Genomic DNA, 15,484 nt, shown 5'->3' with positions numbered 1-15,484 from the left:
TGATTGTTGTAATTGCTTTATTTGGAGATTATATCACATTTATTTATGAATTAGTATTTTGATTTAAAAAAACAAGGAATGCTAATATTTACACAAATAAGTAATTGAATTACATAGATAGTCCCTGTGAGTTCTCAAGTTTAAGAGATGTTTGAAAGTGAAGTCTGTCATATGGCTCAGAGACTGCATTCACTAAAACAAAATGGCCACCAGTCAGCTATTTTGAATCTGATCTGAAAAACAGACATGCATTAGAGTTCCATAAAAACATTCATAAAGTTTCCAAATTTTGATGAATCTTTAACATTAAAATGGTCACCAGTCAGGCATCTTGGATTTGATTATCAAATGCAACATGTATATCTACTGGTAATGTTTGAATACGATTGGTCAAGAAATGTCTGAGATATACCAGTAGTTCTGATCCGAACTCAAATTCTGGATTAAAATTAAAATTTTAGCATGAAAATGGCCGCTATCTTAAAACGAATTTTGAAATCAATGGATGCACATATGTATTCTAAGATGCACATATGAAGTTTGAATGTAGGCAAATTGACCATAAATGGCTCAAAATACCCCTTTGATGTACATGATTCAGATAATTGAAGAAACTACCCATATAATACTTAGTACATCACTATGTTCCAAGTTTGAATGAAATCAGTTCATGTATTCCAGTTATGCCCGAGGATGAATGGATGCGCAAAACCAATGTGATAAGCCCCTTAGATTGAGGCGCACCCATGTCCAGTATGTGAGCTGAAAGTATTTGACCAATTTGGGGTCAAATGTAGCCGCCAGTCAACATTTTCAATCTGGCCAAAAAAAAATCAAAAACATATGTACATGTACTATGCATCAACCATGTACCTAGACAAACAGATTTACCGGTAACTCAATCATAAGCTATTAGACTGTGTTCATTTGGTTTTTAATTAAACTGCAAAAATCTCAGATTCATTTTTAAAAATAAAACAGTTTATTGTGGTATATACAAGAAAATAAATCATTGTAATGTGACATAGATAGGTAAGTCTAAAAAAAAATGGAAGATGAGGATTTAAATGGCAGTGGAAGAAGTGAAATAGAGTCAAGTATCGTAACAATATTTGCTAAGTACAGACACAAGTTACTACCAGATAGTATATACTAGTATACATACAATAAAATTGATCAGAATAAAATAATCACAGCATAATAAATAATGCTGGCAGTGTTATAACTGATTTAATAATAAAAAAAAGTTAATTAAAAAGGTCATCTTTATTTGGCAGAATAATTTCTTTAGTTTTCTTTACACCTTCCTCTGCTTGCTGGACAAGTTTCTGGATATGGTCCTGTTGTGAAAACGCAGAAAAAATATTTCAGTATACTAATTTCTATGCAGGTATAACATAATCTTATAAACATCATGCAGTTATACCATAGACAAATTAACAAGATACAGTGTTAAATAATGCTGAATTGTATGTACAGATCTACAGTAAAACCTGTGCAAACTGACTAAGTACCTAACACAAGTCTACACACAAGGGTAAACACACCCAATTCTGTGAAGAACATGTACAACATTGTCATGTCATAGCCCCAATGATAAATCTTATGTAAAATAAAACTTACATGCAGAACAGAATGATGTTCCAAGACTATCTTGGAGGCTTCTATCATAAAGGATCCATAATTCTGTTTTTCTTTCTCCATCCTCACACATTCCTGTTCATACCTGTTCATGAGAGAATACGTTAGACTTTCAATACAATACATACTTTAAAACCATTTATCTCATTCACATTTATGGAGGTCCATAAATGTTTCTCTTCTCTACTAATTTCACAACATAATTCAGGTGTACTCATGAATTGTTATATGGGTCATTTGTTTTGTACTTTTTTAATGTTTGTCAGTCATTTGTTATTGTAAATTCCCTTTCACTAATATGAATTTGGATATCGATTGCATGTGATGTTATATCCATTTGGATTTAGCTTAGAGATAATAAGCTCGCAACTGGCACCTCATTCAATTGAGATACAAAATGAAATATCCTTTATTGTTCATGAATGAATACAGCAGCCTATCATTGTAGTATTTTTGCGTGTATGTATTTTCAACATAATTATAATATTCCGGTTAATGGCACAAAATGTAGCAATACCTATTCATACAAGACCAGGAGAAACTGTTAATCCTGAAATTGCAACAAGGAATCATGTGACACCATGATTATTAATGTTGTTTTTCAATTGTTATTATCCAGTTAAATACAGTTTGGTAAAATGTAAACTTATAGAACCCATGAAGTCATAATGAGTTATATTGAATGAGACAAAAACATACTTTTTATTCATTTCAGCAACTTGCTTTTCAGCTTCTTCTGTTGTGATCTGTTCTTGAAGTCTTAATTCTTGAATTTGTTGTTCAATAAGATGGATTTCTTCAATTTTTTTCTTGGTTTCTTTTGTTGTTCTCTGCATTAAAAAATGATTGATATACTCTTAATTCATCCTAAAATATCCTTGTCACATGACTAGGTCACCTGACAGGAAAATACTGTCACCAGTTTAAACTATATGTGTATAACTAATGTAGGGGTAAGTTTCACCCTTTTTTTTTTGAACAGCTGAGAACCTAGACTGAAATGTAGGTGTGAGTTGCGCCCTCATCGTCCAAAAGGAATCAGACCCTACTAACGCCTGACAGAATAGTGTATGTCTCGTCTGGAAGATCATTAGTGAAATTCGCAAATTTTACGTCTTCTTGCAATGAATTTCAATGAATATTCATTTTGGTGGTCATGATAACATCGTCAATCAAAGCGGTATTAGCAATGTTGGAAAAAACAAGATGATAAACATTGGGCGGAAATTTCCCAACACCTTATCACACATTATGTCAACAAACAAATAAACTCTGCTGTGAATGGTTACTCTATGATGGCTGTCATTATCTGACATTCCTGCAATTTGATTGATACCGACAGAAAAACATCGTGGGAAGTGAAAAACTACATCGTTCTGTCAGGCGTATGTTGGGTTTGGAGCACACGACCTTGTCAGGCTACTGAGAACCAAAAACTTAAATATTTCTCATGTGTAGATGCTCTAAATAGAAGCTGCTTTTTGTTACCCAGCATGCACATGATCAGCTGAGGGCACTCATAGACTGAATGCTCATACATGTGCTCTGAACATGCTATGTAGCTACTGTAAATTTCACAGCAAGGAACTTTTGCAATACATGATGGCATTCGTCAAGACAAAATTTTTTGAAAGTCACTAGTACTCTGTCATAGGACCCTAACGACAATTCCACTGTAATAATTTTACACAATTTTCACTGACTCACGATTAATTGTTATGCATGTGTGCTAATGCTGCAGGATTGTCTGTTGTGTCATGTCAACAGACGTTGATGGCTTGCACATTAATTTCTATAAATCACATGAAATTAGAAAGCAGAGTCATGGAGACATGGGGTTAATAACAAACACAAAGACGTGCGTCACCTGGCTTGTGTCACCCAACTCACATTACCAATACAACAAATATACAATTCTGTCTGGGGTTTCATAACTGAAGGAGCGATATAAAATATTGTTGGAGAGGGATATTTAACATGAATTGCCTGAAAAGAAAATCCAGTCCTTGAATAGAAATAATACTATTATACTGACCTCTTTTTCACATTCCAGTTCATTTTCTAACCTTCGCAATTTAGTCGACAACATTTCAACCTCTTCTTCTTTCTCTTGTATCATCTCAGATACCTGGAGACAAATCAGATATCAGTAAATAAAATAGAAACCTGAAATTGAGAGTTGGACAATGTTGACAACACAACAATGTGAACTTACCTGGTCATCGCCCTCTTCTTCTGATATCTTTCGGTTTTGTAATTCATGCACAGAGTCGTTGATCTGTTTCCTCATTTGAATCAAAGCAGGCTTTGGAGAAATAAAGGAAGCATGAGAACAATATGCATCAAAAGACCAATTGATTGACAGACATTAGCATTAGCAATGATCTGCCACACAGATTGGTTAGATGAGCTAAGTCAGCCTGAACTACCCTGAAGTATCAGTAAATATCACATTGGATACCAAATGCTATTCATATACATGTAATTGGAAGTAAACATATTATACATGTATCAACACTGTTCAGCGACTCAAATGCTGTTAAATAACCTGTTACAAATTCAGTGTGAACATGGTATACTTGTTTTCACAGATGTAAGTTTTAGAAATGTGTTTCTGATATCAAATACAGTGTACAGAAATAATTTTATAATTTACAGGAATGTGGATGTGAAAGAGTGAGTAAACTGATGACGAGATGGTGCAGGATATAAAACATACTGACCTTGATAGTTCCAGTGAAATCAACCATTCCTGCAAAATCAGGATGTTGATTGTGAAACTGAATTCTCATTTCATAGTCAATACCATGAGCATTCTCCGCTGTCGGGGGAATCAGCTTCAGTTGACGAGCAAAGTTATTGTATTCCTGAACGTGTCTTTCAGTCTAAACAAAAACAAATATACAAAGATTTGGTATCATCAAGCACAAATAAATAATTCTACACATAGTCAATATAGCTTTCAAATCATTATAACAAAATTGTAACATGTATTTCTGAAAGCGGTCTATTTTTCATGTAACAACAAGGTGGTTTACTGTGGCAGAATGAAGTTTGAAATACTAGGGTTGCATTGTGTAGAAGAGAATATAGAGTTGCATGAGGTATAGAGTCAATTAAGAGATCTATAAGGTGTTGTTTATTTCAGCACACTATAATGCATTGAAGTCAAAACAAGAACTACTCCCTCAACAAATTTAACTTAAGAGTATTTGCATAAAATTCTCAAAAAACACATTACAGGACTGATATTAGTTCAATTCAGAGTGGAAGATTCCATTATCATAGCAACAATAAATTACCCTTAGTAACAGAGTCAAAGGTTATAAAAAGAGGCCCCAACCAGGGATGAACATTGCAGACTATAAATTTGAAATGTTGATCGCTAAGAGCTCTTAGAGCACGATAGCCACCAATGCCATAACAGACTATTTGGTCACTTGTATGGGCATGTTTTTATATTTTATTTTGTTTGTACATGTACAACATATACAGGCCATATACACTTGTCATATCTTAATCACCTGTTCCTGTTTCTTAGCAATTTTCATTTCTTGTTGCCATGCCAATTTATCTAACTCTTCTTTTTCCTTTTTTAATATTTCCATTTGTCTTGATAGATCTGTTTTTTCACTGTTGATTCTTTCAACATCAGTGGCTGATAATTCCTGAGTATCATAAATGTGCTGTAATCGTTGAATTTCTTCCAAATACTGTTTTTCTTCCAGTGCTGTAGAAATAAATTTATTTTAATTACCATGGTGATAGGAAAATGGCAAAATGTATTTATTGTACATTTACCTTCTTGATAGCCTACCATGTTGATTTTGCCAAAATTATCCTGCTTGCAGGGAGGGAGGGGCCAGGCAGATTTTTGACAACCACCACCAAAGTAGACACAATGATATAGATAGTTAAGGTTACATGTCGGGATCATGGGTGAGATCTTACAAAGGTACAATCTAAAAAAAACAACTATTTTACCCTCAGGTAGAAATCTAATCTGACATCTGACACCACAAGTGTTGCAGGATGAGCAATGTATAACAAAAATTGGGATTTGGAGTGGATACCCACCATGCCTTTGCAGGTCTTCATCTTTTTGTTGGTGCTTCTGATCCAAGACACGTTTATGTGATTCCAGTTCATTGAGATATCTATCAAATCTATCAATATCACTTTGTAAAAGCTGTTTTCTTTCCATCAATTCAGATAATTTGTCCTGTGAAGAAAATAAATGAATTACAGCTCAAGTCATACCGGTAATTAATTGTATATACTATACTATACATAAACTAACCAGTCAGGTATCACTGTAAAAGGATACTATATTCTGAAATTAAACTGTTCAACTCATTCCCTAGTGTCCGTATATACATGTTATACTGAGAAATCTTTTAAGTTATTCCATGTTATCCTCGGGGGCGGCCCCACGTCACAGACGTTCCACGTTGCTAAGACGCGCACCACTGTACCATGCATTTCTATGGGCTCTGTGCGCGCTGCTGCAGAACGCCGGTCGAGCCAGTGAAAATTCGAGAAAACAACACAAACTCAACTTTGAAGTAATCCTTAACAACCAAATTTATATATGTTACACACGTAGGGCTAATCTTGTTACACTGTTCAGGGGAGTCTCAACAACCAACCCAAGTACCGTTTTCTGCGAGTTTTTGGCCTTTGTTTTCACCGTGAGGGTTGCCAAGCGGTGAAAATGCTCGGATGTCTGCCCCTGAGGATAGTTGTTGTGTGTTTTCTTAATATTCATATGTTCTATGTACACATTCATACAGTTTCTTCTACACTATCGATAAAGAGCTATTGCTCAAAATGTCTAGCTATTTTTAACAACACTTACCAAATATTATAAAGCCTGTCATTTTGTTCTAAGATAGGTAAACAAACAATTTGAATTTTACATGGGTAATACTTTGGATGGGTGGTAATAAGAAAACATACCGGTATATATACTTGATGATATACTTACTGGTTCCTCTTCAAGTATCTGCAATGTCTCCAATAATCTCCTATGTTCATTCTCTAGCTGGTCCAAATCCTCTGCAACCACTTGGTTTCCAGTTTCTGGCAAAAAAATACACGATTTTAAAACTGAGTGAGGTAAGCTTCACTAAACACAACACAGTGACAATGCATTCTGAATTGTCGCTAATATTTTCAAAATTTACTGGGACACTTTTCCATAGTTACTTACTCATACTATCTGCAAGCATTTGTTCATGTACTTCAAACGTATCCTGTCCATCTAAAAAATCATCATATGATTTTTCCAAATATCCAAACAGCAGCTGAAAGTGCATCCAATCAATGTTAATATTTGATATATACAAGACAACACTACTATTTAAGGGAAAAAAATTAAACTGTTTTTCACAAACACATTCAAGCAAAGAGGGTATGGTACATACATTTATTTAAATACAAGGAAAAAGTGATCATTCTGCTTGTCTATTACTCGACTAAATTATGGCCTGCAATAATACAACCAGTTCAACCCATGGTGTAGTCAACAAACAAACGATGATGCGAGTGAGAGAACATACCTTAGAATCTAGTGCATCATCAAAACCATCTCCATTGCCAGCAAATAACAAGTGATCCACGTCTATGCTGCATGCAGTCTATAACACAATCAAGTGTACAGAATGTATTGTTGTAATCATACAGGTGTGAAAGCATGACAGCAGACAAATCTACCAGTGAAAACAATGGAAGATGACCATTGCTAAATTCTAATTTTAATCAGATTTCATTCCGAAATGTCAATGCTAAATTTCACTACTTTGTGGTTTAACCTTTTCATCACCAATTCCCTCTTTTCATCACAAATTCACAAAATAGTCCAGTTTATAGTCTGCACTTTCCTTTAGAAGACCGAGACAAAAATAGCCAATTTTTTTGAGTGAAAACTGAAAATTGACCCAAATTTTGTCTGTTGGCTCCAAAATTAGAGTTCATTTTAAGAAATTTTGAATGTTGAAAAATATAAGAAAAAGTGGGCAAAAACGTCTGATGGTGAAAAGGTGAACAGGGAAGCTGAAATGAGAAATTTGATGCCTGTGGTTAAAAAATGGAAGTGTCATAAATTGTAAATGTTTTTTAAGCTTCTATACCTTGACCAAATCCAGTAACCACATGATAGCTCCCAGTATAGTAGGCCATGTGTGCGGACTTCCCATGTTGAACATAGAACTTTTACTGATCTGAAACGGATATCTGAAATCAATCCAAACATATGACATTAGTATTAAACTTTTTTAGTGCTCATTTTGAGTTTACTACTACAATATCCAATTTAACTTGCTCTTTTTTTCTCGTAATTATAGGAGATGCCGAAATAAACTTATACTGAAAACCAATATTTCTCTATCAAAAAATGAAACGTATCGAGCCATATCCCTTGTAACATTCTCAATTGTATTGACATTGGCATCGACATGCTTCTTCCAGCATTGTCACCAGAGCAGACTTTAACAAACTTTTGTAGCTGAAGATGACAAGATAAATTTCAACACCTAGTAAAACTATGGTGGGTAACAACATTACAGTGACAGTTATTCCATTTGTATATTTTCATCTTTTACGCAAAAACAAAACAAAACATTTGCCAACTCTCTTAGTTCTAAAGCTTTTCGCATTAGTTAAAAGATGGCTGCTGTGCTGAAAAGTATTGGACTCTTGCCTAAATACCAAATGGGCTAACCACTTACCCAAGATTTTTCAATCTTTTTGGAATTTCATCTTCAAATTTCACACTTCCGTCACGTAATTTGATATTTAATTCAAGGAAATGAAAAAGAAACTCGAAGATTGAAACAATTTCTTTCGTAGCTGGTGTTGTCAGTTGTTTAACAGTCAATGGATGTCCATAACCATTCTCTGACAAGAACTAAAATATTAAATCCATATTCATTATTTTAGTGAAGATGTACAGTATATCAAACACATACAATAACAAGCAGCCTATCGGCTGAGATAGCTCCGCTGTTAGCAATGCACATTTCAATTAAAGAACAGAAGATATCATCAGAAAATGAACAATATGTATAGTATCAAAGCAACAGGACTTGCTGTTTTCAACAAGACTTCAAAAATATCACTTTTCACCTAAAATGACAAAAATAATCATCAAAATTAGATAATTGAAGATATCACCACGAAATTAACAAATCTAAAAGAGGTCCACATGTAGTACCTATATATGTAATATAAAAGCAATCGAACTTGTGATTTTTAACAAGAAGTAGAAAATATCACTTTTTACCAAAAATGACAAAAATATTCATCAAAATTAGAGAATTAAAGATATCATTACAAAATGAACAAATCTGAGAGAGGTTCACATGTAGTACCTATATATGTAATATCAAAACGATTGGACTTGCGGTTTTTAACAAGAAGTCGAAAATATCACTTTTTACCAATAATGACAAAAATATTCACTAAAATTAGAGAATTGAAGATATCATAATGAAATGAAAAAATCTAAGAGAGGTCTACCCAAGGTACATATGCACCATCAAAGCATTCAGGCTTATAGTTTTCAAGAAGAAGTCGAAAAAGTAAAACATTGACACGGACGATGACGCGGACAATCACTCATAATGATAAGCTCCGCTCGACAAAGTCGACAACGGAGCTAAAAAGCAAATGTGATTTCATCAGCAGTAGACTCAAGCAAGAATAAAATTACCAGTACACTGAATTTTACTTGCACTGGTACATTTATAAATCTTTTATAAAATAAAAAAACTACTTTGTAACAAAACACTGGTGAAACATCCTTGAAAGTGGTGATTTTGGGTCCATATACCATTGGTTTCTGTGGAAATAAGTCCCCAGCATATTACAAAATTGTTGGTTACTTTTGGTAATCCAAAATTATTAGGACATTCTGATGATTTTCTTAATTTTTTTTATAAAAAAAAAGTTTTTTTCTTCTTCAAAAAATATATATTGTAGTAAAAAAAAAATAAAAAATTGAAGAGATGTGTCAAAATCAATAATTATGTGGCAAACAAAAAATTGTGATAAATTTGTTGACCCTACTTATTAAGTTGAACACATGTGATCTACCTACCGAGTGGGTGGATGAGTGGGTGGGTGTGTTCCACCTGTGATGTCAAACATAATACACAACAATCCCAAGAAGAACAGTAATTTTGACTTACTTCAATGAGTGTTCTGAGTGACTGCCTGATATGTTCTTTATTACTGAGAGGACGCGTCTCTTTTATTACACTTTGACTGCCATATCCACCGCATGCACCATAGCCACTGGAACGCCTACCAGAAAATATTAATTAATATTGAGTCACCTATGAAATGGTCTACTGAAACATGCAATTACAGCCGAGAATTATTCGAACAGTCAGTTAGCAAAATAACTTGCAACTTTGCAAACCATTTTGGTCTTTGCCCAATCTAGACTTGTCGACGCCACTTGATTGACGCGTGCTTGGTTTGGGATTACTATTTTATAGGGGTCGTCAGCATGGTGAATTGCAAGTATTATCTAGCGTGCATATACAGCAACCATTCTTTATTTTTTATATTTATATTGTAATTATTTTCAGTAATTTTAAAAAGTTGGGTATTGCTTAAATTTGTCGAAAAATGTCAACCCCTCGCTCATTTTAGTCAGTTGTACCTGTTACAAAAATGGACTAGACATAATAACGGTCGTCATACCCTCGTCATTTTCAAACTGCAGTTGAAAAAGTGATTTGCTCAAGGAAGCCACTTTTGATTTGACAAAGTCCATCAAAGCTTATAATAAAGTTTTCCGTCCGTGTATCTCTGACGTACTCTCCCACCTCGGTATAAAATCTGAATTTGATACATAATGCAACAGTAATGTAAAAACAACTTTTAGTTTGGCCCAAAACTGTTGCGAAACTGCAACGCGTCCAATGCTGAGAAACTCTACTTTGAGCCTTCCTGCCAACAACGAGTTCATTAATACCCGGGCTTACTGAACAATCAGGAGTTGTTTTGTAAATTGAGCTATGTCAGTTGGACTCAGATGGTTATAACAATTTAAAATAACACTTTGAATGCACAAACAACATATACCGGTAACCTGTTAATGTATGGTAACCAACGCACAACGTTTTGAAAACAGCGTTTTACCCGCATCTAGCAAGATAATGGAATGATCCTAACTGTAGGCATGCCAATACAACGGCGCCATAAAGTCAAGATTGGAAAAGACTCAAGTGTTTTGCAAATTTCCAAGATATACTGCTATCTGACTGTCCGAATAATTCTCAGAACGGCTGTAAAACCATGATAGACCTGCACTGATTCTGTACAAACAAAACTCTCAGCAAGCTGAAACAGAGTTTTATTCAATTGAAATAAGACCACCAATGCAATGTCACCGAACAGTTAACATTAAACTGTAGGTAGTTGGACAAAACTGGACATTTCTGTGGAAAATTTCTGGACAGCAGAGAATTTTTTTACTGATTTTCCTGACAATAGTCTATTAATCTGACAATTAGTCACTCGTGAATCACAATTCACAGAATTTTAAACTATTATACTGAACAAAAGCTTGGTTTAGTTTAAGGTTTATATTTAAAAGGTCGTGGTCATCGCAACACACTGTGTTCGAAATATACAACACATGTAAAATACCAGGGTTCTCCACGGTTTGAAAATTAAACAGGGCGCGCCAATGTGAAGTGGGCGTGGCACATTTGTAACGTGCATCATTGGCAAGGATGTTGAAAAATGGAAACCAAAAAATCTATTAATCTACATATTATTACATATGCATAATATATATTTATTATTACAAAATGAATAGGAATTTTTAAGAGCTATTATTAAGTAAACGTCAGCACGTACAATCAGCTGATTTTAGCTGCACGATTCCTCAAGCGGCGACATCAGTTGTTTACAAGTAATGATCGCGTCCAGAAAAAAACGTAACAAGTTTGTTAATTTATTTTCCCAAATAGATACATACATGCTTTATTTAATTATTAGCAAAAATTTATATTTATGATTTATATTTATTTGGACGAAGCAAAATAAAATAAATGTCGCACAAACGTTCGTAATTGGTTCATTAAAAAACTTGCATGAATGGCACCAACAACCAAGGTGATCAAACGAAATAAAATGTACACAATAGAAGATTTTCGATCTGCAGTTAACAGTTACTATCAAAAATAATAGAATTAGGTATAAAAAAAACAAAATACATATTTAAAAGAATATTATAATTTTCATTCGAATCGAAAGTTTGTCTGCTTCATTGAAAACAGCTATGACACAGAAATAGTTCATTTTACTGTGTGCACCCTGATACTATGTAACGATGCTTTTGATTGGCCAAAGCCACGCATTGACGCGAAAAACAACCAATCAGAATATTTGTTCCAAAAGAACACAAGTAAATATATTTCTTCCACTTATGATGCGAGTTGAAAGCATGGCCGTTTTACCGGGGTTTTTAAATCGTGATTTAAAGAAAATTCAACTTTAAATAGTGACATTTAAATGTGAACATTTACATGTTCAAGCAAGCATTCGTGTGGACTTCTTGGTGATCAGCAATGTCTGTGATGGTACGTCGGCTGCGCTGGTCGTTTACCGATCATGCAAGTGCATAGCTGCCCGGTTGCTGCCTTTGTTCCATTCGGCGGTGACGATGTTGCCGCTACCTAGTCACGGCGTGAACTTGGTTTTAACCATAGACCTTATGTTTAACGAATGGTTTTACCGATAACAATTTTATATATTTGACGTCACCCTGGCAATAAAAATATGGGTACGGTAATGCACTTTTCTGGGCCACATGTTCATTTTTAATCGTGTTGAAAAAACTTGTAACTTTTTGTTTGGTGGTGTTATCACCTCACGGTGACCTGCTACGATAACAAACCGGAATTTTCACAGTTGCACCTTAAAACAATGAACCAGTTACCCTGAGCACGATGAATCATCTTCGGAAGACAATGAGTGTTGGCCTGTTTTGTAAACAATTCTTTGTATGGGACCATGCAGGGCGCACAGAAAATAAAACAGGGCGCTGACAATTTAAACAGGGCGTCAATTTCAGATAACAGGGCGCGGCGCCCTGTAAAAACCCCTCGCTGAGAACCCTGAATACAATGTTAGTTTCATGAAATTCAAACACATACTGCGCAATGACCATCGACCTTCAGGTTTATTTACATTATTTAACGTTATAGACAAGAAAAAGCAGAAAATTTCAGTAAATACCGGTACTATACCTGGAGCTTGTATTTGCAGCTAGACTAAATCTAGCAACTTGTTTCCTTGATGATGATGGCTTGGATGAATACATTCCAGATGCATGCTTGCCTGTTGACTGACCCCCAACCGATTGGCGATTACGTGAAACAGAACGTGTACCTAGACAAAAATCAGTATTCCATGTTAGAATATCAAATCGTGAATTGAATACTTAGTCCTAGGGTGAAGATAATAAGTGGTTAAAGAAGAAAACCAGGCGAACTACATAAAGCTCAATATAATAGAACAAATGTAGGAGAATGCAATTAAGAGAATTTTCTATATTACTTTTTATTTTTTTATGATTCTCCAGCAAAGGATTAAGGGTAAAGTATGACATCACATCCATTGTTAGGAAAAAATGATTTCATTTGTAACTTGAAAGTAGGATTCAAAATGGTTGAAAGTTTAGAACATGGTACCACCCATACATATAACAAGTCATTGTCAATGACACGTCCCCGTTCCGTTCATATTTGAGTGACATTCATTCAAAGCAGATCATGACCGAAATGCACCTGCATATGTACAACACATTGTACTAAATCTGAACAAAATCCATCCATGCATGACTGAGATCCGGTTCCGGAATTGTGAAAATACATGATTTTGATGCATTTAAAATGGCCATCATTCAGCTATTGTTAAGCAGATCATGAAACAAATGCACATATCTATTTGTGACATGATGTACCATGTGTGTGTGAAGTTTGAACTTGATCAATCCAGACATGTCTTGGATACGGATCCAGAACTGAATTCTTTAAAACAAAATGACCGCCAGGTCCTATTATGTTTAATGTATGTACCAAATTTGAACGAAATCCGTCCATGCATAACTGAGATCCGGGAGCGGAATGGTGAAAATGTGCGATTTCAATGCATTTTCGGCCTTAAAGCAGCCGCCAATTGGCTATCGTTAATGAGATCATGAAACAAATGCACATACATATTTGTGACATGATGTACCTTGTGTGTGTGAAGTTTGAACTCGATCAATCCAAGCATGTCTCAGATATGGATCAAGAACTGAATTCTTTAGAACAAACAAAATGGCCGCCAGTCGGCCATTTCAAACCCGATCTAAAAAAAAAAAATGACGTGCATCAAGGTCCTATTATGTTTAATGTATGTACCAAATTTGAACAAAATCCGTCCACGCATAACTGAGATCCGGGTCCGGAATGGTGAAAATGTGCGATTTTGATGCATTTTCGGCCTTAAAATGGCCGCTATTCGGCTATCGTTAATCGGATCATGAAAAAAATGCATGTGCATATGTCCCATATAATATGTGATGTATGAGTGAAGTTTGAACTTAATCGGTCCATGCATGTTCGAGATACAGGTGATCACGGATGCACGCACGGACGCACACAGGGCAAAACATAAGTCCCCGTTTTCGGACTACGTCCGAACGGGGACTAAAAAGTTTGTAATGGAAACAGAAATGAAAATATTCATTCAAAATTTATTTATTTTACCTTTTTGGCAATAACTTTTTGTGTCTTTGCAACATTCTAAATTCCATTATTATAATTATATACACGAGTATTATGTACCCTGAAAATTTTAATTAATTCGTATCAGACTCCTGCAAATATAGTGAACAGCGTTTCCTAACTTTTATCATTTCTTATAGTTATACACAAGAGGGTTAAATATCTTGATGTTTGATAGAAATTGAATTTATCTTTGTTACAAGTGACTGTGACTACTACACCCCTGATTACAACTTTTACCGTGGAACTACATGTACATATACAAATCATGCACAACAGTCTGTGGCTCTGATTGATCGTGACACAGAACTTTTCCCTAATATTGAGATTATCCCCAAATCAGGATATAATCTTTTTATTGGTATACATTATTTTTGACAATCACACAGGAAATTAGGTGTCAACAAATTAGGTTCAAGCATTACAGCTCCCTGGTTCAAGTGATGGAGAATACCATCCAATCATCCGATTTTACCTTTTAAACTTTTTTTTTAATATTGGTTACCGCCCTTCAAAAGAACCTCTTAGATTTTGACAATCATAAATTGTGCATCCTCGAGTTGTCAACAATTGTCTCCGTGTCGAGGGATTGCCTCCGATCGACATACAGAAAGGTCAAAAATCACATAACGGTTACCTGCATCATTTTTGACTCTCAGCGGCCCTAATGAGGCCCTGCCATTTCCAATAGAGCCTCGTGATGAAGATGATCCGAACGACGGTCTGTGCATTGTGTTCAATATATTAGAAATATAGTCAGAAAATAATTCGACAACAACAGCAAATTCAAAATGTACGCCAAAGTAGGTTTGAACTCTTTGCACATGCGCAAAACATATTTCCCAGAATTCATTTCTAACAGTGGAGAAAAGAAAGGTTTTACGATCAAAGAACCACGCAAGATTGTGATAATAACTACATCAGACGATTTCATTTTTAAATATTAATACACATACGTTTTACTTCTCGTGACAAACGATATGACTCTCAATCATGATTTCTCGAATGTAATCCACTGTAGAGGAACTGTGATTAAAACATTGACGATTATT

General features: G+C 34.8%; 1 protein-coding gene across 1 annotated transcript; it reads right to left on the bottom strand.

Annotated features, from left to right (window-relative positions):
• Positions 1-959: 959 nt before the first annotated feature.
• Positions 960-15,262, bottom strand: LOC100378310 (kinetochore protein NDC80 homolog). Its single transcript, XM_085505385.1, has 16 exons — positions 15,070-15,262; positions 12,909-13,050; positions 9,831-9,945; positions 8,370-8,548; positions 7,773-7,875; positions 7,203-7,280; positions 6,854-6,947; positions 6,629-6,723; positions 5,719-5,863; positions 5,166-5,371; positions 4,365-4,526; positions 3,857-3,946; positions 3,677-3,769; positions 2,341-2,471; positions 1,624-1,726; positions 960-1,340 (listed from the first exon to the last, which is right to left on the bottom strand). Exons 1-16 carry the CDS (start codon positions 15,161-15,163, stop codon positions 1,248-1,250), a joined length of 1,923 nt encoding a protein of 640 aa, XP_085361511.1. The 5' UTR covers positions 15,164-15,262; the 3' UTR covers positions 960-1,247.
• Between the last annotated feature and the right edge of the window lie 222 nt (positions 15,263-15,484).

This window comes from Saccoglossus kowalevskii, chromosome 11, assembly GCF_978046115.1.
Source record: "Saccoglossus kowalevskii chromosome 11, keSacKowa6.1, whole genome shotgun sequence".
In the NCBI taxonomy this organism is placed as follows: domain Eukaryota; kingdom Metazoa; phylum Hemichordata; class Enteropneusta; family Harrimaniidae; genus Saccoglossus; species Saccoglossus kowalevskii.
The sequence above is the reverse complement of the archived record's forward strand: the minus strand, read 5'-3'. Positions and strand labels throughout refer to the sequence as shown.